Source organism: Rhinatrema bivittatum, chromosome 3, assembly GCF_901001135.1.
Source record: "Rhinatrema bivittatum chromosome 3, aRhiBiv1.1, whole genome shotgun sequence".
NCBI lineage: Eukaryota > Metazoa > Chordata > Amphibia > Gymnophiona > Rhinatrematidae > Rhinatrema > Rhinatrema bivittatum.
Genome location: NC_042617.1, coordinates 143,499,410 through 143,525,832, shown reverse-complemented (window position 1 = coordinate 143,525,832; position 26,423 = coordinate 143,499,410). Strand labels below are relative to the sequence as shown.

Sequence of the window (26,423 nt, the reverse complement as noted above, 5' to 3'; positions counted from 1 at the left end):
CAGCATCCTGTTTCCAACAGAGGCCAAACCAGGCCACAAGAACCTGGCAATTACCCAAACACTAAGAAGATCCCATGCTACTGATGCAATTAATAGCAGTGGCTGTTCCCTAAGTAAACTTGATTAATAGCAGTTAATGGGCTTCTCCTCCAAGAACTTATCCAAACCTTTTTTGAACTTAGCTACACTAACTGCACTAACCACATCCTCTGGCAACAAATTCCAGAGCTTAATTGTGCATTGAGTGAAAAAGAATTTTCTCCAATTAGTCTTAAATGTGCTTCTTGCTAACTTCATGGAATGCCTGTTACGCTCGCTGCCCACAGCAGCCCAGGGGTGCGGCCCTCTCACCTCTCTACACAAGTTTCAGTCTCCAGCTCCTCATCACTGGTGGCTGTGGGCCACCAGTCTCGACCTCAGACTTCCACCAGCACCTCTGGCCCTGCTCCGCTTCCCGGGACCTCCAGCCAGGATGCCTCCATCAGTCGGGCCTCTCCATGCGGTTCGTGGAGAGACGCCGCTGGCAGCGCCATACCCCTCCCTAGGCGCGTGCACTAGTGAAACCTTTCAAGGGCCGCGAACCAGGATGTTGACATTAGTTCCCTCAACACATAAAAGCTCAGGTAGCGCTCCTCAGCATTGCCTTTACAACAGGTCACCTTGGACTCCTGTTCCGGTTTCCGAGTTCTAGTTGCCTTGCGCTTGTCTTGTTCCTGTGATTCCTGGTTCCTGTTCCTTGTGTTCGTCTCGACTGTCTACTGGATCGACTACCTGGTTCTGACTTCTGCTACGCCTGACCTCGCCTGCCTTCTCCAAGCCTGACCTCTGCTACACCTGACCTTGCCTGCCTTCTCCAAGCCTTGACCATTGCTATATCTGACCACGCCTGCCTTCTCCGTGCCTTGACCATTGATATGTCTGAGCATGCCTGCCTTCTCTGTGCCTTGACCAGTGCTACGAACGACTTTGCCTCAGAATTTGAGTCCAGAGTTCCACGTTGCTTACTACATCTTCCAAGTGCCACCAGCTTCCATTCAAGCTTGACAGTGACGCCTCTGTCCCTCTTCTCTGGACATGACTATTAAGGCTTCGGCCTTCCTTTGCTCAGGTACCTTCAGTTCCTTCTTGTCCCTTGGTGCTTTAGTTCCTGTTCCACAACCCATCTGGGATAGGACCACGCCACCTACTGGCTGCTGTCTCTGGGATGAACCATCCCCTACCTGTACTTAACCTTGAGGCCCGCCTAAGTCCTGCCGGCCCCAGCACCTGAAGGCTCAACCTGAGGGGAATGTGGGCTGGTATAGGTGAAGCTCCAGTGGCCTCCAGCTTCAGCCCACTCTGCCTGCTGACGACAGGGACCCGTAGGCCCTCACCTACGGGTTGCATCAACCCCATCTCAGCTCAAGGATCCACCTCTTATGCAACAATGCCACCTAGTCCTTATATTATCCGAAAGTGTAAATAACAGATTCACATCTACTCGTTCAAGACCTATCCTGATCTTAAAGACCTCTATCATATCCCGGCTCAGCTGTCTCTTCTCCAAGCTGAAGAGCCCTAACCTCTTCAGCCTTTCCTCATATGGGAGCTGTTTCATCTCTATACCTTCTCTGTTGCAACTATATCTTTTTTGAGATGCGGCAACCAGAATTGTACACAGTATTCAAGGTGCGGTCTCACCATGGTACGATATAGAGGCATTATGACATTTTCCATTTTATTAACCATTCCCTTCCTAATAATGCCTAACATTCTGTTTACTTTTTTGACTGCTGCAGCTCACTCAGCTGACAGTTTTAAAGTATTATCCATTATGATGCCTAGATCTTTTTCCTGGGCTCTTAATATGGAATCTAACATCATGTAACTACAGCAAGGGTTATTTTTCCCTATATGCAACACCTTGCACTTCTCCTCATTAAACTTCATCTGCCATTTGGATGCCCAATCTTCCAATCTTGCAAGGTCCTCCTGTAATGTATCACAATTTGCTTGTGATTTAACTACTCTGAATAATTTTGTATCGTCCACAAATTTGATAATCTCACTCGTATTCCTTTCCAGATCATTTATATATATATATTGAAAAGCACCAGTCCAAGTACAGATCCCTGAGGCACGCCACTGTTTACCCTTTTCCACTGAGAAAATTGACCATTTAACCCTACTCTCTGTTTCCTGTCTTTTAACCAGTTTGTAGGGACGTGAATTGTATTTCTAAAGATTGAGAATATCGTACAATATTTTCAAGATATTTTCAGAAATCGGGGGCTCCCTGAAACCAATGGGAAAACCCCACAAAATTGTTTGTAGGGTTCTCTTATCGTTTTGGGGAGGGCGGGAAAAATGGCACACAAAAACAACCCCTATACCCAGATGGCGCCGGCCGTCCATTACTCCTACCATGTGACAGGAGCCGGCCAATGGCACGGTTACCCTGTCACATGGTAAGGGTAAGGGCCATCGGCATCATTTTTATTAGTGGAAGCCGACGGCTCGAGAGGGGGAGATCGCTCCCGGGACCCCCCCTGGACCACCAGGTAATTTTAAAACATTTTGGGAGAGGTCGGGAGGGTGGGGGAAGCTAAGTGAACTGTTTTAAAAGGGTCGGGGTGGGTTTTTTGTTTATCGGCTCGGGCGCAGCCGATTAAAAAAAAACCCGATCAGGCCGCACGAAAAAAAATTCACGATGTGAATCAGAACCGGAATCGAAACCGATTCCGGTTCTGATTCATATCTCTACCAGTTTGTAATCTATGAAAGGACATCACCTCCTATCCTATGACTTTTTAGTTTTCTTAGAAGCCTCTCATGAGGGACTTTGTCAAATGCCTTCTGAAAATCCAAATACACTTCATCTACAGGTTCACCTTTATCCACATGTTTATTAACCCCTTCAAAAAAATTAAGCAGATTTGTAAGGCAAGACTTCCCTTGGGTAAATCCATGCTGGCTGTGTCCTATTAAATCATGCCTGTATATATGTTCTGTGATTTTAATCTTTAGAATAGTTTCTACTATTTTTCCCTGCACTAAAGTCAGGCTCACTGGTCTATAGTTACCTGGATCACCCCTGGAGCCCTTTTTAAGTATTGGAGTTACACTGGCCACCCTCCAGTCTTCAGGTACAATGGATGATTTTAATGATAGGTTACAAATTTTAACTAGCAGATCAGAAATTTCATTTTTGAGTTCCTTCAGTACCCTAGGATGCATACCATCCGGTCCAGGTGATTTGCTACTCTTTAGTTTGTCAATCTGGCCTACTACATCTTCCAGCTTCACAGTGATTTGGTTCAGTTCATCTGACTCATCACCCCTGCAAACCATCTTCAGAACTGGTGTCTGGGACTAAGGGCCTCATTTTCCACACTGCTCGCACGTGATACCAGGATGGGGGCAGAATCGGGGTGGAGTCGGCCCCAGAAGAGGAAGAGTTGGGGCGTCACCGGGGCCGACTCTGCGCCGATGCCGCGGACAGCGAAAAGGTAAGGGCCTTTTCGCGGCAGCTTTCGCTCCCAATAGCTACACCTCCTATGGTGGCGCTATTGGGTGCGAAACCGGCAGCGATCGCACAGTAGCGGTGCGATCGCTGCCGGCTAGCGCAGGCCCTCCCCCCGTTTCGGCCCCCCGCCCTTCATCTTCTAAAGTATCGCAGGCCTGCGATACTTTAGAAAATGAGGCCCTAAGTCTCCATTTGAACACTTGAGATGTTTTCTCCCCCGATAGAAACATCATGGAAACAGGATCATGATCTGAAATAGACATTATTCCAATATCAGCTAGTTTTATAGAAGGAAACAAAGAGGAGGAAACAAACACATGATTAATTTGGGAATATGAATCATGAGATGTGGAAAAGAAGGTCAAATCAGCATCCAAAGGATGGAGCACCTGCCAAATATCCTATAGTTGTAATTCTTTTACCAAGAATGGACATATCCTTTTTTTGTATGTTTCATTTGCCCAGTAGTTTTAGCATCAATATTTGGATTTAGAGCTAAATTAAAATCCCCCCCAAAATAATTGTATGCTCCATATATTGACTGATTACAGCACCTAATTGTAAAAAGAAGGAATGATTAAACAAATTAGGGGCATATACATTCCCTAGTACATATTTTTTTTATTAAATAATGAGCCATTAGCAAATTCAAGATACTCATTGGGATCTGAATGTTTTTTTTTAACACAAAAGTTAAATCTTTTTGGAATAATATGATCACACCTATTTGTCTGGCAAAAAAAAAAAAAAGAGAGAGAATACACACTGACCTACCCACTCCCACTTAAATTTTTTATGCTATTTTTGAGATAAGTGAATTTCTTGAAGGAAGGCAATCTGCTACACCTGTTCTTGTTTTAAAAAATTCTGAATTTTCTCCTAATTTACTGGTGCGTATACCCCATCTACATCATGTGAGCATACTTAAATTTCAACCATTGCAGGACTTTGGAAATAAACTGCAAGTAAGATACCTCTTAATTGCCTGTAGCAAGGTAATTGTGAAAAAAAAAATGGTGGACGCCCCCCAGGTCAGATGTCACTTCCCCAAACCATGAATCTCTAAAATATATCTTTGCAAGATAAAGAACTGATCCAGTTCAGTTCATTTTCAAATCAGAAATCATTTCTATTTTATTGAAGCCAAAATGGCTGATTTCAAATACACCCATACACCATACATTCGATACCAAAGAGTATTGTATACTAGGGATGTGAATCGTTTTAGGACGATTAAAATTATTGTCCGATAATTTTAATATCGTCTTAAACCGTTATGGAACACAATACAATACAGATTCTAACGATTTATCGTTATAAATCGTTAGAATCGTGAGCCGGCACACTAAAACCCCCTAAAACCCACCCCCGACCCTTTAAATTAAATCCCCCACCCTCCCGAACCCCCCCCCAATAACTTAAATAACCTGCGGGTCCAGCGGCGGTCCGGAACGGCAGCGGTCCGGAACAGACTCCTGCTCCTGAATCTTGTCGTCTTCAGCCGGCGCCATTTTCCAAAATGGCGCCGAAAAATGGCGGCGGCCATAGACGAAAAAGATTGGACGGCAGGAGGTCCTTCCGGACCCCCGCTGGACTTTTGGCAAGTCTCGTGGGGGTCAGGAGGCCCCCCACAAGCTGGCCAAAAGTTCCTGGAGGTCCAGCGGGGGTCAGGGAGCGATTTCCCGCCGTGAATCGTTTTCGTACGGAAAATGGCGCCGGCAGGAGATCGACTGCAGGAGGTCGTTCAGCGAGGGTTCCGGCGCCTCGCTGAACGACCTCCTGCAGTTGATCTCCTGCCGGCGCCATTTTCCGTACGAAAACGATTCGCGGCGGGAAATCGCTCCCTGACCCCCGCTGGACCTCCAGGAACTTTTGGCCAGCTTGTGGGGGGCCTCCTGACCCCCACGAGACTTGCCAAAAGTCCAGCGGGGGTCCGGAAGGACCTCCTGCCGTCCAATCTTTTTCGTCTATGGCCGCCGCCATTTTTCGGCGCCATTTTGGAAAATGGCGCCGGCTGAAGACGACAAGATTCAGGAGCAGGAGCCCGTTCCGGACCGCTGCTGTTCCGGACCGCCGCTGGACCCGCAGGTTATTTAAGTTATTTGGGTGGGGGATTTAATTTAAAGGGTCGGGGGTGGGTTTTAGGGGGTTTTAATGTGCCGGTTTTTCGATTTTTAGATTTTTAACGATTTTTAACGATTTTTCACGATATTTTACCCCCCCAAACGGCAACAATACGATTCCCTCCCCCTCCCAGCCGAAATCGATCGTTAAGACGATCGAGGACACGATTCACATCCCTATTGTATACAAGATAGATTACTATATTCAGTTCTTGTGCTCCAAGGGACTGTATCTTCATTTCTTCTTCTTAATGTGAAGATATGCCCTGCGGGACCTGAGAGTGTCAAAATTTGAGTTAAATCTACACCAGGCACATCAGGTATAAATTCTGAAGGAACTATTCAGCTGAATAACATAAACAAATATAAAGTGTGAATGACAAAAAAAGTCAACCATCTACCAAAACATCTTTGAGGCACATGTGAAGAGAATGATCCAGCATACGAGAAGAAAGTCGTAATGGTTCTCTGCAAGCCTAAAATAAGTGTGTAGGAGGTTGGTAGGCCCCACTTCTACCCTCCAGGGCACTAGAGCAGTTAAACTGGAGAATATACTGCATCAATTCAAATTCGGCTCAAAATCTGCGTTATAACCCAGAACATGTAGACAAAAATAAAATAAAATGTCTATTACAGAAATAACTGCAAAAAATATTTTCCAACTTACAAGCATTGAAAAAAATATAGCATACATTCCCAGGACACATCAAAATACCATTGAGGAATATGCAAAGGAATTAACCCAGGATGAAAAAGTAAGCCTACATGGCGCTCTGCAAGACTAAAATAAAATGCATCTTAGGTCAATAGGCCTCACTCCAACTCTCCAAGGAGCAAAGGAGTGAGACTGGATAATATAATGTTATCGATCTGTAGCAGTTTCAAAATCCGCACAGTAGTTCGGAAGATGCCATTAAAAAAAATATACAACTCAATAGTGATTGCAAAAAAAACAAAAGTGCTCCAACATATAAATACTAATTAAAGGCAGCAAGGTCTCCCAAGATAAACTGCTACTATTCTAATATTCCAATGTTTAAAAGAGAACCCCAATGCCGGTTCACATCCCATGTAAATAAAAGCATACTTTTATATTGTATCCAATATAACACTGTGCCTTGTTTTTTGTCTGTAAAAGAATTCACCATTACCATTAGCAAAAACTCTTATCTTTGGAGGGAACTGTAAGGAGTATTTTACTCTTTTATGAAATAGTACAGAAGACCTTATTGTTATTAGAGAAGTCATTGAAAAGCAAAAGTTTCTTTCCGTCATTATTTTATAAGCCTGCATTAGCTTTACCATGTCCACTTAGTTAAGTATTCATGATATACTGTCCTTGGTTTCGCTCAACCATTATGGATTCTATTACTAGCTATAAGCCCAATGATTCTAGCAGCTACACTTGCACCAGTTGTAATAAATCACTATTTTTCATGCACTCTGATAGGCCAATGATACCCATATTATTTTTTCAAGCCCTATTATCCAGATTTTTTATGCAATCTAGAGCAAGGCATTTTCTTTCTTTAATTTGGCTAGTTGAATGGTAACTTGCTCTGAAGTTATCTCCTATATCATTACTCGATGGTTCAAATCAGTAATCTTTTACAAGTGTTTTTCCATCCCTTCTCTTTATCTCATCCAACGATGATTGTAGCTTATTCAGTCTGTCCTCAGGAGCTTCTGATACATCTTCCGCACTAAGGGGGTCATTCTCTAAAGGGATCGCATGCGAAAGACCCTTTTCGCGTGAGATACCAAAATGGGGGCGGGTTCAAGGCGGCATCGGCACTGGAAGGGGAGGAGTCAGGGCAGCACTGGGGCTGACACCGCGAAGACATCGCTGATGGCGAAAGGTAAGGACCCTTTTCACTGCCGGCTTTCGCAGGATCTCCCCCCGCTTCACCCCCCACCCCCCCGCTCCCCGGTACCACGCAATTCACTATTTTCTGTGAGAATAGTGAATCCAGGCCTAAGGGGGTCATTTTCCAAAGGTATCGCAAAACGCCGCTGCCCGCATTCTTACCAACACTCACCGTCACGACCACATCACCCCAGTTCTTCAATCCCTACACTGGCTCCCTGTAAACTCTAGGATAATAAATATAAATCCCTCACCCTCATACACAAAGCCATCCACAACCAAAACATGCAATGGTTCCCTGAACATCTCTTTCCTTGCAACCCAACCAGACCAACTAGAAAGCAACACCAGGCCAAACTCCCAACACCATCCCCCAAACTCATAAAACACGCCACTATTAGAGAACGATCATTCATCATAGCAGGAACCACCCACTGGAATAAAATGCCCCCCCCCACCTACGCCAGGAACCATGCCATAAAAAATTCAAACAGAATCTTAAAACCTGGCTCTTCAAACGAGCATACCCTGACTGACTGACTACCTCCAAAGGTATATACCCGAACTCATACTCCCTGTCTGACTGACACGTCTTAACATTCCTACCGCAACTACCCTCCTTCTCATCCCCCCCCTCCTGCATCCCTTTTCCCCTACAGCCCACCCCCTCCTCCCCGCCACCCCCCTTCCTTCCCCCCAAGCTTTTACTGTTTATATTCTTTTTCTCATGTTAATAGTTAATTTGTTGACTTCATACTCAATTGTTAAAGGAATCGATGTAGCTAAAAACTTGAAGTTATCCCACATTCTAACTCTACCTTTCCCCTATAGATTAATCTCTTTCAGCCTTTAAACTATTGTAAAGCTTATTACTATGCCATGTTATACTGTGAACCGATATTTATACTCATTGTAAAGCTTGTTGCTATGTTATGTTACACTGTGAACCGAGGTGATGTTATTTACGTGCCCCGGTATATATAAACTCTTTAAATAAATAAATAAATAAAAATATCGCACGCGAAAAGGGACTTTTCGCACGCGATATCTAATCGGGGCGGAGTCCGCACCGGAAGGGGAAAAGTTGGGGCAGCCTCGGGGCGGACTCCGCAACGACTTCGCTGACGGTGAAAGGTAAGAATCCTTATCGCAGCCAGTATTGTGCCCAATAGCGCCACCTTTCACGGTGGCGCTATTGGGTGCGAAAGCCGGCAGCGATCACACCGCGGAGGTGCGATCGCTGTCGGCTTTCGCAGGCCCGCCTCCCGTTACCGCCGGATTTTCTGAGTTCTGCGAACTCAGAAAATCCAGGCCTAAGTCGCCCTTGCGTTCCAAAAAAGTTAAATGAAAGTTCCTTGTCATTTACACGTTTTAAACTGTTTTAATTTTTACCCTTTAACAGTAAGGGGGTGGCTTAATTGCCAGACTATTGAATCATATGGTGCAATTCAAGAGACCCACATTCAATCCCCAAAGTCCTATTCCTGCTTCTCAGCTAGCAGAGAATGGGGAAATCCCTTTAAAGAGCTTTCCTGTCATGTCATGTGTGCTAAAATACTGGCCTACAGGCCGCAAGTAGTTCAAAATCCCTTTTCAGTACAGAAGCTTGACCATATTTATAACTGCAGCTCTGAAGTGAAGGGCAGAGAATAATTGTGGAGTTATTTACCTGGGCTCTGAAATTATTATTATTTTTTTTAGTTTTATTTTAATTTATTACGTGATGCAAATAAATGCATAACTAAATCACTTTCTTTATCAAAATGTTCTTCAGATGCATAATTTTAAATGTTTATAGCCTCTGACAGATGGATAAAATCTGCTTATTTTTATTTCTGTGAATGAAGACAATATCTTTTCTAGCTTATAAATTTATCCCATGAATTTTCTTTCCAGGGGTTTTTATCACAAAAGGAGATGTGGGAGTTGGAACCATAGTTGGCTCTGCTGTGTTCAACGTTCTCTGTATAATTGGAGTCTGTGGGCTCTTTGCAGGGCAGGTAAGAAATGCAAAATTAAATCCTCATAGAAATGCACCTGAAGTTCATAAAATTGTCTTAGCTGAGCGCATGCTATATATACCAACATCTGAAAGCTCTTAGGTGTGGGAAATGTGGGCAAAAAAAGGGTTTTAAGTTACTAATCTCCCACTGAAATGCATTGGAATAGAAAGTGTCATCCGGGAGGAATTAAATAGTGAGTCTCTCCCTAAATCCAGGAGGCACCTAATATAGAGATGTGCTTCGTTTATGACGAATTAGCAATTTCAACGATTTTCCCTGAACTACGAGAAAAATTTGGTTTTCGTGTTTGTACGGGGGGAGGGGCATATTTTATTTTTTTAAATAAACCATCCCAAGCATTAAAATTGAGTATTACAACCCCCCCACACACACACAATCCCGATCCCTCCCCAAGACTTACTAACATCCCTGGTGGTCCAGCGGGGTCCCGCGAGCGATTGGTCCCTCCATGCTTTCTGACTTTCGGGCCTGCCTCGCTCAAAATGGCGCTGATAGCCTCTGACCTACTATGTCACAGGGGCTATCGGTGCCATTGGTCAGCCCCTGTCACATGGCCATCGGCGCCATCTTGTGCTCCTACCATGTGACAGGGGCTGACCAATGGCACCGGTAGCCCCTGTGACATAGTATGGGCAAAGGCCATCGGCGGCATTTTGATTACTGGCAGCCGATGGCCGAGGGCAGGAGATCACTCCGGGACCCCGCTGGACCCCCAGGGACTTTTGCCCAGCGGTCTCACTATCGCTGCCAGTAATCAAAATGGCGCCGATAGCCTTTGCCCATACTATGTCACAGGGGCTACCGGTGCCATTGGTCAGCCCCTGTCACATGGTAGGAGCACAAGATGGCGCCGATGGCCATGTGACAGGGGCTGACCAATGGCACCGATAGCCCCTGTGACATAGTAGGTCAGAGGCTTTCGGCGCCATTTTGAGCGAGGCAGGCCCGAAAGTCAGAAAGCACGGAGGGACAAATCGCTTGCGGAACCCCGCTGGACCACCAGGGATGTTGGTAAGTCTTGGGGAGGGATCGGAATGGGGGGGGGGTTTGTATTTAATGTTTTAAAGTAAATTTTAATGCTTGGGGTGGGTTTTTTGGAGCTTCGTTTTCCCGCGTAGTTTTTTGGGCCGGTTTCTTTTTCCTGCTTGGTTTTTTGTTCGTTTTTCCAGAAAACTAACCGAGGAAAAATGAACTTTACCCCGAAGCATCTGAAAAAACAACCCGGTCGTAAAAAACGAAGCTCATCTCTACTAAACAACCCCCTCCCTCTTTAACAATTTAAAGCAATTCTGCACTCATTGTAGGGCATAGTGATAGAGAATATACTGTATTATTTTCTGGAAAAGCAATTTAAGAGCAGTGGATTCAAGATTTAATTCAATCTGCCTGTGGCATTCCACACAAAATCTTTCAGAGCGGAACATGTGTGTGTGTGTGTGTGGGGGGGGGGGTGTATGTGTGTGTGTGTGTGTGTGTGTGTGTGTGTGTGTGTGTGTGCGCGCGCGCGCCTGTGAGTCTGTGCGTTGAGTAGTCCTCAAGTCTACACTTTTCATTTGGGAGGTAAATTATCTAACTACCCGCACTTGTTTAAAGTTTGCCATTTATTTTTTTTTCCAAGATTTTGCCCCAATTTTCAAAGTGGAAATATGCCTGACCTTTCACTTTGAAAATTAGGCCAGGAAAAAAAACTGCAAACATATGTGCCCACTAATTTATGTGGGTAATTTTCCCCAAGAAAAAATACATGTACACGTCTGAATAATCAAAAGTATTCACTTAAGTGCAAGCACCTCCTAACCCTGCACTCAGGAACACCTCTGCTCAGTGGAGGCAAACATGAATGTGTAGTGGCATTACCCACATAAGTTTACGTGCATACTGGGAGGGTAAATTACCCCCCCCAAGGCCACTAACTTTCAAATCGGTGCTTGGCCGCACATGTGCACACGTGCATGGGCCTGCACCCAGGGACACGGCTATTTTATAACTTACGCGCATATACGAGCAGATGTTATAAAATAGCCTGGCCGCGTGTACTTGTGTGCCAAATTTTAAATGGGCACGCAAATTCCACTTACTGCATAGATCGAGGAATTTTAAAAGAGGCATACGCCGACACCATTCCCAGTTTTACCAGTTCATCTCCAGTTTACCCATTTAAAAGATAGGTCCTCCAACCCCCTTCCCCTTGGTTTGATAGCCTTCACTCCCCCCAGTTAGCCTCGACCCTTAAAACCCCACAGATCTGCCTAGTTTTCTTTATTTTTTAATTTATATGTCACCCATAGAAGAAGTAAAGTTACGCGGCAAGGGGGCCTCGGCACGCGCCGGATTGCATAAGCTTTTTCGTGAACATCTCAGGTTCACGCCCTGAAATGCCCGGGCCCCACCCATAACATGCCTGCACCCCACCCCTTTTTGGAAACTTCAGAGATGTGCATGCTGTGGGAGATACGCATGTATCCGTCAGCTTTTAAAATCCACTCAGCACACGTGTAGGCCCAACTTATTCATGCAAACCCCAACTAATGCACACACCGGGCTTTTAAAATTCACCTTTGTGTTTTGAGTACAAAGCAGTATTTTAAAAAAAGTAATACTGTATTGCAGAAGAATTACTAATAGCCTATTCCTGTCAACAATAATTCTGATTACATTTCCGTTTTCCAATGCTTAGAGTCTTCAAACAGATTGACTGTTGATCTTCTTAAGTGCCCAGACCTTATTTTCAAACATTGTCTTTTAATGTACTTCTCCTTGTAAAATTTTCAGGATAAGCATATTCATGAAACTATCAGCAGTAATCCTAAGCTATTGTAGAAGTGTAAGGCACTACTAAAGCCCCCAAGTTCCTGCAGCAGATTTTTGAAGATTCTGTGGCAGATTTTTCAAAATTCTGTAGCAATTATGTGATAATTTGCATAATTTTGCATACGGATTCATATCTCTGACTATGCAAAAAAGTTAATTTTGTACTAAAGGCCTTTCACATTGTTTTTAAAACAATATTTAAAACTATATACAAATATAAAACTTAGCAGTACAAAAATCAGCTATTTTTAAAGACATATATGTTCAAATTAAAATGTCACTTTTTGTTTTGAATTGAAATAGTTCAACTGGCCTTTTTATATTTTCTCGAGAAAGCCCTTGTCATCTTTCCAAGTATATGATCTTCTAAATGCTCAGCATGTCCTGAGCATCAGCAAGTTGTCATGATGTTAATTGCAAAAAATGATATGTGTGCATATATTGGATACATGGTAACAAATACAAAAAAATGATTGAATCTGCACAAGTTTGAAATTTGTCAGCAATAATGCCAGTTATCAAAGATCCTATGAATTGAAATTAATGCTATTTCAGGCTAGCTGTTGGACACCAGCAGTCGCAGACTTCCAAAACACATCCAGATGTTTCTAGCTGGTGTATAGTTGGCCACATATGCAGATGCAAGTACCTTTAAATAAAGATAAAATTCTTCTAACAGGACATCACTCCATCTGGGAAATATATCAAAATTATCTTTGGTTTGATTTAAGTGACCTTTGAGGGATCAAATATTCTGACTACTCCAAGTTAACCACTTCCCATCTGTTCCCTTCAGGACAAGAGGCAAAGGGAACAACAGGGTGGGAAGAACAGAATAGGGAGCAGAGTATCTCTTTTCTGTCTGCTCCATCCTCAGTCTCACCCCCTTTCTTTCCTGTTCCCTGCAAGCTGCTTTTGAGGGTTGGGGTGGGAGGGTTGGAGCAGGAAGCAGAGATAGAGCTGAAACCTAAGGCAAACACCCTGTAGCAATCTTCAGATAATTAGGAGGTGGGAGAACTTCAATTTTGTTGATTGTGTGGCAGGTTGTAAATTATGCAGCAGCAGGCTAAAAGCATGGCCACTCTGTAGGCTTGATATTTCATTCCACAAACTTCAAGCTAGACTCCTACCCTATCTCCTAGTCAGACCACGACCTAGTCCGGGTCTCCATCTTAATCCCAAAACAAAGCTCCCTTATTCCTAAACCTAAATCTCCCATCAGATATGCATCCTCTTTTGTAAGCAGAAGCATAAGTAATCTTAATATACCAACAACTACTGCAGTCACAGACCTACCAGAACTCCTGGTCTAGCAATGGAATGATGCATTAACTACATCCATTAAGACCTTAACCTCCTTCAAACACAACTATACCAGACTCCCAGAAATTCTCCATGGTATAACAAAAGTCTTCTCCTCAAACAACAGTACTGTCAGCATAGCAAAAACACAAAATGGACACCAACCAACAATTCTGCAAAGAGCATTCCAAATAATATAAAACAGCCATTCAACAAGCAAAATAAGACTAGATCTCCAAATAATTGGAACTCTCCATGAATCATCAAGTTAAACTCTTTGAACTGGTACAGAAACTCTGCAGGCCTGAATCCCAGGCACCTTCTACCACCACTGAGAATCACACAGCAGAAGAATTTGCTCAGTTCTTCATAGAAAAAAATCTAAACTGTTTATTTCACTTTTGACATATCCACTACTGTCTTACTCATTCCTGACCCAAGCTGTTCAACTACTACAATTACTCCTCCTTCAACCTTGGCCACATCAACTCAACTTCTTCCCGATAGTATCCTGTTGTTTGCCTTCAGGTCAGTCTCCACACAAGAGGTGGAGAAGATTCTCCAAAGAATCAGTCAATCTATGAGCCCTTTAGACCCTATTCCCCAAGATTCATCTGTAACAAAACATGATCAAACCCCCTGCCTAACCATCAAAATGAATGCCATTCTTGCCCAAGGTTCCCTAACCTTCTCACTAAAAAAGGCAGTTATTATGCCCATTTTGAAGAAACTAAGCTCTGTTCCAAAAATAATTAAGAACATAAGAAATTATCATGCTGGGTCAGACCAAGAGTCCATCAAGCCCAGCATTCTGTTTCCAACAGAGGCCAAACCAAGCCACAAGAACCTGGCAATTATCCAAACATCAAGAAGATCCCATGCTACTGATGCTATTAATAGCAGTGGCTATTCCCTAAGTAAGCTTGATTAATAGCAGTTAATGGATTTCTCCAAGAACTTATCCAAACCTTTTATGAGCCCAGCTATACTAACTGCACTAACCACATCCTCTGGCAAAAAATTCCAGAGCTTAATTGTGCGTTGAGTGAAAAAGAACTTTCTCCAATTTGTCATAAATGTGCTACTTGCTAACTTCATGGAATGCCCCCTAGTTCTTCTATTATCTGAAAGTGTAAATAACCGATTCACATCTACTCGTTCAAGACCTCTCATGATCTTAAAGACCTCTATCATATCCCCCATCTTCTCCAAGATGAACAGCCCTAACCTCTTCAGCCTTTCCTCATAAGGGAGCTGTTCCATCCCCTTTGTCATTTTGGTTGCCCTTCTCTGTACCTTCTCCATTGCAACTATATCTTTTTTGAGATGCAGCGACCAGAATTGTACACAGAATTCATGGAGCGATACAGAGGCATTATGACATTTTCTGTTTTATTAACCATTCCCTTCCTAATAATTACTAAAATTCTGTTTTCTTTTTTGACTGCTGTAGCACACTGAACCGACGATTTTAAAGTATTATCCACTATTATGCCTAGACCTTTTTCCTGGGTGGTAGTTCCTAATATGGAACCTAACATCATGTAACTACAGCAAGGGTTATTTTCCCCTATATGCAACACCTTGCACTTGTCCACATTAAATTTCATCTGCCATTTGGATGCCCAATCTTCCAGTCTTGCAAGGTCCTCCTGTAATGTATCTCAATCTGCTTGTGATTTAACTACTATGAATAATTTTGTATCGTCCGCAAATTTGATAACTCACTCATCGTATTCCTTTCCAGATCATTTATATATATATTGAAAAGCACTGGTTCAAGTACAGATCCCTGAGGCACTCCACTGTTTACCCTTTTCCACTAAGAAAATTGACCATTTAATCCTACTCTCTGTTTCCTGATTTTTAACCACGAAAGGACATCGCCTCCTATCCCATGACTTTTTAGTTTTCTTAGAAGCCTCTCATAAGGGTCTTTGTCAAACACCTTCTGAAAATCCAAATACACTACATCTACCGGTTCACCTTTATCCACATGTTTATTAACCCCTTCAAAAAAATGCAGCAGATTTGTTAGGCAAGACTTCCCTTGGGTAAATCCATGTTGACTGTGTTCCATTAAACCATGTCTTTCTATATGCTCTACAATTTTGATCTTTAGAATAGTTTCCACTATTTTTCCCGGCACTGAAGTCAGGCTCACTGGTCTATAGTTACCTGAATCGCCCCTGGAGCCCTTTTCAAATTTTGGGGTTACATTGACCATTATCATCCGGTTTCCAATATTCCCTTCTTGCCCAAGCTAGAGGGAAAAGTGATTTATTTCTAATTGCTTGACTTCCTAGAAGAGGGCAACATTCTGAACCAACTACAATCAGCTTCAGGAAAGGCCATGGAACAGAATCCGCCCTAATAATCATTACTAACGGTATCCATCTAGATGAAGACCAGGATGGCGACATCCTCCTAGACCTTCTGGATCTATCTGCTGCCTTTGACACAGTCAACCATCAACTCTTAATTCAACATCTAAGAGACAGTGACATTGAAGGCACTGCCTTCAAATGTTTGAATCATTCCTAACTAACAGAACACAATCTATCAATGGCCAATAACCATCCAATTCTAGAAATCTTACTTGAGGAGTACCCAAGATCTCAGTCCTCTCCCCAGTCTTTTTCAACATTTACATTTGCCCAATCTATGACCTCATTCAGTCCTTCAGCATTGAATGCATTTATTTCCCAATGACCACCAATTCTGCATAAAAAAGGGGATTAGACCAAACTTCATCCATTGTCAGTCTCAATAATTGTCTTATAACAGTAGTCCAATGGTTTAGCAACCACAAACTCAAATTAAACCCCATGAAATCAGAACTCCTCTGGCTCAGTTGTGAACGTCATCCCCTTTGATCTCTACCTTCTTTGGCAGGTATCCCCATGCAAACTAAGGAGTCAGTATGAAGCCTAGGGGTTCAACTTGATGAGAACCTCATGATGGAAATTCATATCTCTAAGGCGGTAAGGATTTTTTTAATGCATTGGTGCCAGATTCGCCAACTGCACAACTACCTTGATAAACACAATCTTGCTACCGTGATAAATGCATTAATCACCAGCTGAATCGGTTATTGCAACTCTGTATTTAACAGTATATTACTATATAGTCTGAAGTGCCTTCAGCCTCACCAGCTGCTAGAATTTTGGTAGGAGGAAAAGCAACCGACCCTATAATACTCATACTACACCAGCTGTACTGACTCCTAGTCAAAAGCAGGATATATTTCAAAATCCTTAGTTTCGTTTACAAGTGCATGAATAAACAAGCCCCTGAGTATCTCTCTCAACTTTTTTCCCCTACTAGAGAAATCCAATCCTCCCACATAGGCCTTCTTTCATCCTCTACTTTAGCTTTAGCTAGATTATCCTGTATGAGACTTTGTGCCTTCTGTTGTTATGCTTCAAAAATCTGGAACAATCTTGAGCCATGTCACCTCACTTTCAGGAAAATGATAAGACATGGCTCTCTAGCCTCATCTTCCCTTGAAGTCCTCTGGCAGAAATATAGGGAGGATAAGACTTAATGAGCCATGCAAAAAGATTTAAGGTAGGCACAGTAAAAAATGCCCTCAATCACATGGTTATGCTATTATTGTGCACAGAAACATAAAATGCCTTGGCTAAATAGTGAGAGTATGTTACTTACCGAGGGGAAGCTAAATCATGTGAATATGCTAAACTGAACTTGCTCAGTCTTCCTGCTGGCTTTCAAGGGTTATTCAGTTAAACCTGGCACATGAGTGTTGATTGTGAGTGCAGAGGAAAGAAGTGGGAGAATTAGTAAACTCCAGGTGAGGAGATCATTTAAGAGTGGAGACTTTTATAAGAGCAGAAAACTGACATGAGGGCATGTTTATGTAACCCTTTTTAGAGGCACCAGCTCTGTGGATTCAAAGAAGACATTGGTTGGGTAGATATTTGAATGGACCAAACTAAAAGGCTACGGTCACTATTTATTACTACTGGACAGGGAAAATACAAGCTCAACCTTCCCCTCTGTGACCATCAACTCAGGAAAGAGCAGCACTACAAATATTACATCAATAAAATATTTAAAAACAGCAGACATATCAAATAACATCCAACAATTAAAACTAATAGGGATAAAGAAATAAATCCTTTGCTCTCCATTCCTGGGAACTTTTGATTTCCCTGCACAAAAATCTTCAATTTGTTCTTCCTTTACCTGCATTAACAGACCCTAACCTCAAATCCACAACCCTGAGTCTCACACAAGGGCTTACACAATGCACTTTCTCCAATGCAACTATATCTTTTTTGAGATGTGGCAACCAGAATTGAATACAGTATTCAAGGTGCGATCTAACCATGAATTGATATGGAGGCATTATGACATTTTCCATTTTATTTGTCATTTCATTCCTAATAATTCCTAATGTTGTTTGCTTTTTGACTACCACAGCACACTGACAATTTCAATGTAATATCAACTAAGATGCCCAGATCTTTTTCCTAGGTGGTAGCTCCTAATATGGAATGTAACATTGTGTATGTACAGCATGAGTTATTTTCCCTATAGGCATCATCTTGCACTTGTCCATATTATATTTCATCTGCCATATGGATGCTCAGTCTTCCTGTCTCGCAAGATCCTTCTGCATTTTATCTCAATCCGCTTGTGATTTAACTACTCTGAATAATTTTGTGTCATCTGCAAATTTGATCACCTCACTCATCGTACCCCTTTCCAGATCATTTATAAATATATTAAAAAGCACTGGACCGAGTATAGATCCCTGAGGCACTCCACTGTTTACCTTTTTCCACTGTGAAAACAGACCATTTAATCCTACTCTCTGTTCCCTGTCTTTTAACCATTTTTTAATCCCCTTCTTGCTGGATAGAACTGTGCTATTTATGGATCTTTATTTTGTTATTTAAGATCCAAAGCCTACTGATTCATCCTGGTTTATCTTTTCTTTTTCATCAAAATATGTCAAACTGCATATTTTTACTTCTTTTCTTTTGAGATTCGGGATTTTGTAACCTGTAGTTCCTACTGCATATCTCAGCATGATTCCCAATTCACTCCTGCATTTCAGTTTTTTCTCTTCTCTTTAGGAATATACACATAAGCTTTGCAGCCAAACATTCTCAGATGAGATAAATTAGGCTTCACCCTCAGCTCATAAGGTGTTTTATCTATGCTCTTGGTTGGTAGGCGATTCTGTAAATAGGTGGCAACACTGATTGCTTCACCCCAAATATCATCAGATAGCTGTGCATCCAACATCTAGTCATGTTTAGCAAGCTGTGATTCTTTCTACCTGTTCATTTTGTTCAAGGTTATTGCTTATATTCTTTTCATGCATTATGCCTTTTTCTTTTAGAAATTCCTCCATTTCTTTGCTTCAAAATTCTCCTCCATTGTCAACTCTAAATCTCTTAAATTTTTCTCTGAAATTTATTTTCAACTTAGGCACAGTCATTTTTAAACTTATCAAACACTTTTTATTTGACAATAAATAGGTGTTAATGAAACTTGAATAACCGTCCATAAAAATAATAAAATAGTTTTTGCCACCATTTGTTTTTACTGCTAAGGGGCCACAAACATCTGCACAAATCAGATCCAATGTTTATTTGCTATCTTTTGTTTGAAGCACAGGAAATCAGCTTTGTTTTGCTTTCGCTCTTACATAGCATCAGTAGCGGTTGGTGACATTTATAATAGGGGATTCAGTCTTGCTCCCTATGCCCCCTCTCCACACCCCCACACCCCCCCAATCTTTATCAATCCTGCTCTCTCTGTTCCCTTTCCCCAACATACAAAAGGCAGTTGGAAACCATATAGCATTAGGCCTTTTTTAACATGCTTTGTGGGCTTTGCTCTCAGAAAGCCATGAATAAACAATTACAATATAGTAAACCTCGCATATCAAAATAACACTAAGTGCCGGCACCCAAACAGTAACAACTCTATCTATAGAAAGGCAACATTACAAATATTACATTGGGCCCTAAATCACCAATATGCCTCCTATTAGGTAAACAGAACAAGACAGGCTTCCTGAAAAATAAAAAATACCTGTACCTAAAAATATTGTACAGAAGCTTTTAAAACTACATAGACTCTTTCTTCAGATGTCAGATCAGAGGTATTCCCTCTGAAGACAGGTCCTATATTGTCTCAATAGCTCACAGAATTTTTATTGCGCTCGTCGGCCACGGAGCTCCGCGGCCAGCCTCATTTACCCGGCGCTTCCCTGGACCACCCCTGACTTCCCTCACAGTGGCAGGGACCTACCTCCAACACCAAGCTTCCTCACGGTGCAGAGCCACCGTCCATGCCGCCGCCGTCCAACCCTGCTAGCAAGTTCTTAGGCGCATGCATGTGCCCCTCTGCAGAATTTTAAAGGGGCCGTGGCCTGCCCTCCAGACTACTTAAGCCAGTTTCTGCCTACAGTGCTTTGCCTCGGCAACAGGTTGAGCTCCTTGTGAATAGCTAGTTGCCTGACTCCATGTTCCTGCCCTTGTCCCCTTCTGGATTCCTTCACTGGTCTTGTCATTGGACCGTTCTGGACTTCATTGGATTGCCGCCTGCCCTGACTCCTGGTATGCTTTCTGGATCTCGTTGGATAGCCACCTGCCCTGACTCTTGGTATGCTTTCTGGATCTCATTGGATCGCCACCTGCCCTGACTCCTGGTATGCTTTCTGGATCTCGTTGGATAGCCACCTGCCCTGACTTCTGGTATGCTTTCTGGATCTCGTTGGATAGCCACCTGCCCTGACTCCTGGTATGCTTTCTGGATCTCGTTGGATAGCCACCTGCCCTGACTCTTGGTATGCTTTCTGGATCTCATTGGATCGCCACCTGCCCTGACTCCTGGTATGCTTTCTGGATCTCGTTGGATAGCCGCCTGCCCTGACTCCTGGTATGCTTTCTGGATCTCGTTGGATAGCCACCTGCCCTGACTCTTGGTATGCTTTCTGGATCTCATTGGATCGCCACCTGCCCTGACTCCTGGTATGCTTTCTGGATCTCGTTGGATAGCCGCCTGCCCTGACTTCTGGTATGCTTTCTGGATCTCATTGGATCGCCACCTGCCCTGACTCCTGGTATGCTTTCTGGATCTCGTTGGATAGCCGCCTGCCCTGACTTCTGGTATGCTTTCTGGATCTCATTGGATCGCCACCTGCCCTGACTCCTGGTATGCTTTCTGGATCTCGTTGGATAGCCGCCTGCCCTGACTTCTGGTATGCTTTCTGGATCTCGTTGGATAGCCACCTGCCCTGACTCTTGGTATGCTTTCTGGATCTCATTGGATCGCCACCTGCCCTGACTCCTGGTATGCTTTCTGGATCTCGTTGGATAGCCGCCTGCCCTGACTCCTGGTATGCTTTCTGGATCTCGTTGGATAGCCACCTGCCCTGACTCTTGGTATGCTTTCTGGATCTCATTGGATTGCCGCCTGCCCTGACTCCTGGTATGCTTTCTGGATCTCGTTGGATTGCCACCTGCCCTGACTCCTGGTATGCCTTCTGGACCTCGCTGGATTGCCGCCTGCCTCAACCCTTCGGTATGCCTCCCGGACTCCGCTGTTTGTTGGCTGCCTGCCCTGACCCTAGGAATGCCTTAACTCAGCTCATGCCTACTGTCCTTCATGGGATTACTCATCTTCTAAGACTTGCGCCTAAGGCCAGCCAGCCCCAGTACCCAAGGGCTCAACCTGAGGGGAAAAAGGGCTGCTATTGGTGAAGATCCTGTTGAGTCTCCTCACCGGCCAGCTCTGCCAGCCAACAACAAGGACCTGCAGGGCTCCTCCCTACAGGTAGCGTTAATCTCATCTCGGTCCAAAGGTCCACCCCCAGTAACAATTTTGAGATAATACACAGTCAAGAAAAGTTATCACAGCCTGCCAAGAATACAGTTTACCTCATTAGACCAATCTGCCATATCAAAACAACACTGAATCCAAGAACTCAAACATCAACCACCCTACCCAGGAAAGAGCAGCACTACAAATATTACATCAATAAAATATTTAAAAACAGCAGACATATCAAATAATATCCAATAATTAAAACTAATAGGGAAAAAGAAAGAAATCCTCTGCTCTCCATATCTGGGAATTTTTTATTTCCAGTCCCCCTGTCCTGAAAAGTGAGTGGAGATCAGGGAAAGAGGATACACAATCTTTATCCTCTTTCTATTCCCCATCCACACACTAACACAGCTGTAAATTTTCTTTCACATACATACACACGCAGGCACTCTGTCATACTCAGTGACTCTTTCTTCACACACACATACACAGGCACTCTGTCCCACTCTGTGGGAAGAAGGAACAAAGAACAGGAACGCTGACAATATACACTGCAGGGAATGCAGGAGTCCCATTGCTGAGGTGAGGTCTGGATGTCTGAAAGCCCCTAGTAAATGCTGCAGCCTTTGACATTATCCGTGGGTGAAACAGGTCCTTTATGTTTGGGCAGCTGGCATGCTCACACGCCTAAGGAGAACAGGGCCATTGCGAGGATGGGACAATCTGCGAGCCAGCAAACATAACAATACCCTCTCTCCAAAGGCCCTCCCCAACTTCCTGGGCTTGGGTTCATTGGGAAAACATCTGTGGAATTCTGCTACATGTTGAGGGGCTTGTAGCTTGGAAGCCGACTCCCAAGAGTTTTCTTCAGGGCCGTAGTTTTTCCAGGGAATACGTTACTGCAACTGCTTATGAACTCTTCTAGCGTGTAAGACTTCCTGAACCTCAAATGAAGTAACTTCCTCTGCCTCAATTTCAGTGTTCTCAAGGGGTGTTCTACCCATCCAGGAGAGAATGGCAGGTTTCAGCAGAGAAACGTGGATGACATCATGGACCCTTAAGGATGGTGGTAGTCTGAGTTTGTAGACTATGGGTCCCAATTGGCAATCAATAGGACAAGGTCAGATGAACAGTGGAGTGAATTTCATAGTGGGCATCTTGAGACTCAGGCTCCTGGTACTAAGCCAGAATAGGCTTCTGGAGAACAACTGAAGTGCCAGGCTTGTTTCTTAGAACATTCTCTGCTTTCTCCTGTAGAAGTTGAGTCTTTATCCACAGCTCTTGGAGTTCTTCTCCTGTCAGGGTGGCTGCTGGACAGTTGTCTGAAATAGGAAGTGGTCTGGGTACTCAGGGATGATATCCAAAGACTACATAAAAGGATGAAGATCCTGTGGAAGTATTGGCATGGTTGTTGTGGGTAAATGGCCCATGGAAGGAGCGAAGCCCAGTTATCTTGATGTAAATTCACGTAAGCCCGCAAGAAGGCCTTAAGGCTTTGATTCACTCGCTCGGTTCTGTTACTTTGAGGGTGGTATGCAGAGTTGAAATCCAACATGAATCCAAATTTTTGGCACAGGCCTTTCCAGTTTCAGGTACTGAACTGGTCTCCTTGATCTGAAAGGATATGATGTGGTAGCTCATGCAGGCAGAAGATGTACTGAACAAAGAATTTTGATAACTCAGGTACAGGAAGAGTAATGAAATGCACCATCTTAGAGAATCTGTCCACAACCACCCCTATGGTGGTATTGCCACTAGAGAGGAGAAGGTCACAAATGAAGTCTGTGACCACATGGGTCTAAGGTTCTGTGGGGGCTGGCAGTTGCTGTAACAACCCCCACAATCGTGCTCTGACACGTCTATGCATGGTGCATGTAGGGCAGCACCCTATGTAACGCTGAACATTAGTATTCATCTGTGGCTACCAGTAATGTCACACAATTAATTCCAATGTTCTGGTAATGCCAGGATGATCTGATAGCCGGGAGTCATGTGCCCACTCGAGAACCTTCTGATGTAGGCATTGGGGTACCACCATCTTAACAGGAGGAACTGTGAAGGTGAGGCAACCATAATTTTGTTTGAGGCAATAATGTGTGTGGGATTCCACAACACATTATTGACCAGCGGAACGCATCTGCTCGCCGGTTCTTGTCAGCTGGCTGGTACTGCAACTCGAAGTCAAATCAATTTAAGAATAACAACCAGTGGGAACCTTTTGAGCCTGTGCCAAATGCTCAAGGTTTTTGTGATCCGTTATTTGGTGTTTGGGCCCCTCCATCCTTCCAAGGTTAGTTTGACTGCTAGCTGCTCACAATCACCAATTATATAATTCTTCTCTGCTGGAGAGAATTTCTTAGAAAATTAGGAGCAAATCACAAGAATACCTTAGTATTATATTGTAGGAGGACAGCTCATATCCCGAAGGTAGAGGCATCTACCTCCAGAATGAAGGGTTGAGACAGATCTGGGTGATGTAAGCAGGCATCAAAGGTGAACTCATTTTTTAGCTGTTCAAAGGCCTGAATGGCATCTGAGGTCCAATTCCTGGTGTCAGCACCCTCTCCAGCAAGGGCTGTGAATGGGGCCACCAAGGTGGAATAGCTAAGTATAAAGTCTGTAGTAATTTGCAAAACCCAGAAAGTGTTGAATCGCTTTGAGGCCTACTGGCTTGGGCGATTCTGAAATGGCTTTTAATTTCTCAGGATCTATCCAAAGGCCTTGACATGAAATGATGATTCCCAAAAAGGGAAGTTCTTGCTCGAAGATATACTTCTCTAACAGCATAGAGATGATGCTTGTGTAGCCATTGCAGGACCTCTTTCACATGGTGTCAGTGCTCAGACAATGATTTTGAAAAGATCAGGATGTCATCTAGGTAGACCACCACTTGGGAGTAGAGGAGTTCCCAAAATATCTCATTTACCATAAATTGGAAGACTGTAAGGGCGTTGCATAACTCAAAGGGCATTACTAGATACTCAAAATGCCCATCGTGAATGTTAAAGACGATCTTCTATTCATCTCATTCATGGATTCAAATTAAATTGTATCCTCCTCTGCAAGGCAATCTCTGATTGTAGGATTTTGTCTAAACAAGAGAATGCACTTTCATTATACACATAGTGGTATGAGGCATCAGAATCCAGATAGTATCTGTGCTTGCTATCTTGATTTTGGTTGTTTGCTATCTTCAACAAACATTTTTCAGCTAACATCATTACTGACATTTTCTTTTTGATTTGTGTTCCTGCCTTACTGCAGTTTGGAAGCTTCTCTTCTCCTCTTCTCTTATTCAAAGGGTTTTGGGTTTCTGCTTATAGAAGCAGTTCTAAAATTGTCTTTATTTAATTTGCAATGTCTTTTTCTATGCCCTTTCTTCTTATACTGATAACACATTACATCTCTTATTTCTGTTTTAAATCATTATAAGCTTTTTCTGAACTTTTCTGTTCTTGTAGCTTACCACATGTTTCAAGATGAGCTACTCCTGTTTCAGAGATATCTCAGGTTGCAGTCTAAGTAATCCCATATTACTTGCATATTGCTCAGGTAGTGAATGGAGTATAAACTCCTTTATGAGCACATCTGGCAAAGTGACATCATTATTTTTAAGAGTGTTTTGCATTGATATGAACACTGACATGTTTAGTCAAGTTCCCCCCTTCTGATAGCCTTGTGCTTAACAGTCTTTGGAAAATTATAGATATGGAAATCATAGGCACCTGTGCAAATATCTCAATTATTTGCGACACCTCTTTCCCTATAAACAGGTCTGCAGTTAGCTTTAAGATGCCATCACTTACATACAGGATGATTTCTGCTTAAGCTTGACTTCATGTCTTTCCCACTGTTGCTTGGCTTCTCTTTCAGCTGGACAGTCTTTTTCAAGTGCATCCACAATGTCCATTTTACTGCAGAGGGCTTGCATCTTGGTTGACTAAGTAGGATAAGATTTTCCATCGTCTAGCATCACAAGATGTTCCACCTTAGCTTGAGCCATGTTGCAAAAATGAATTTAATTCTTATGGAACTTTGTGGCTTGGCTACGTTTTTGTTTAAGACCTGTTACAGTTCAAAAAAGACTGCTCACTGAGTGTCTGGGCTCATAACCCAATGCTGGAGGCTGTGGTTCAACCTTTTTGTTCAAAGTAAGAAGTCCAGCAGAAAGAATGCACACACCACTTAGTGTGTTCCAAAAAACAGCTTAATATTTATTTGAGAAATAAAACATCTATTCAAAACTATAATGCCTACTTTCTTTAAAAGCTGCAGCAGAGATGCTGGACAGACTAGAAGATGAAACCTGAAAGCAACAAACAAGGAGAGAGAGAGAGAGAGAAATAGAAACATAGAAATGACATCAGAAGAAGACCAAATGGCCCATCCTGTCTGCCCAGCAAGCTTTTACACTTATTTTTTTATCTGTTACTCTTGGCCCTTATTAGTAACTTTTTGGTTCTAGTTACCTAGCTGCATCGAAGTGAAGTATCTAGATGTTTCTTATGACATCAGCTTAATCCTCTTGTCCAATCACAATCACAAGCAGTAAGTGCTAAACAGAAAAAGAGGAAAAACATTTTAACATTATCTTATTTTACATAATTGTGCATTAGTTCAATTCGCACAGGAGCTGACTAATAATGCACTTCATATATGCAGACGATATGCAGATCCTCATCCCCATTAATGACTCCCTTATCAACGCTCTGAAAATCTGGGATACTGCACTTGCAGAAATAAAGAATCTCCTCACGGAAAACGTTTTAGCAATAAATACTAGCAAAACAGAGCTACTCATCATCACACCACAAAACAATATCTCTCTCAACCCAACCCTTCATTCACAATCTGGCCCTCTCACTTTACAGCAGGTCCGCAGCCTCGGCATCATCATTGACAACCATTTCTCGTTAAAAAAATGAATCGCTGCTACCATTAAAAATGGATTCTTCAAACTCCATACACTAAAAAGAATT

At 43.0% G+C, this 26,423-nt stretch overlaps 1 protein-coding gene across 1 annotated transcript in view; it reads left to right on the top strand.

Annotated features, from left to right (window-relative positions):
• Positions 1 to 26,423, top strand: part of SLC24A3 (solute carrier family 24 member 3) — a 936,948-nt gene that overhangs the window by 626,818 nt on the left and 283,707 nt on the right. The window contains exon 6 of the mRNA XM_029593773.1: positions 9,392 to 9,495. Coding sequence (XP_029449633.1) covers positions 9,392 to 9,495 — 104 coding nt within the window. The remainder of the gene's footprint in view (positions 1 to 9,391; positions 9,496 to 26,423) is intronic.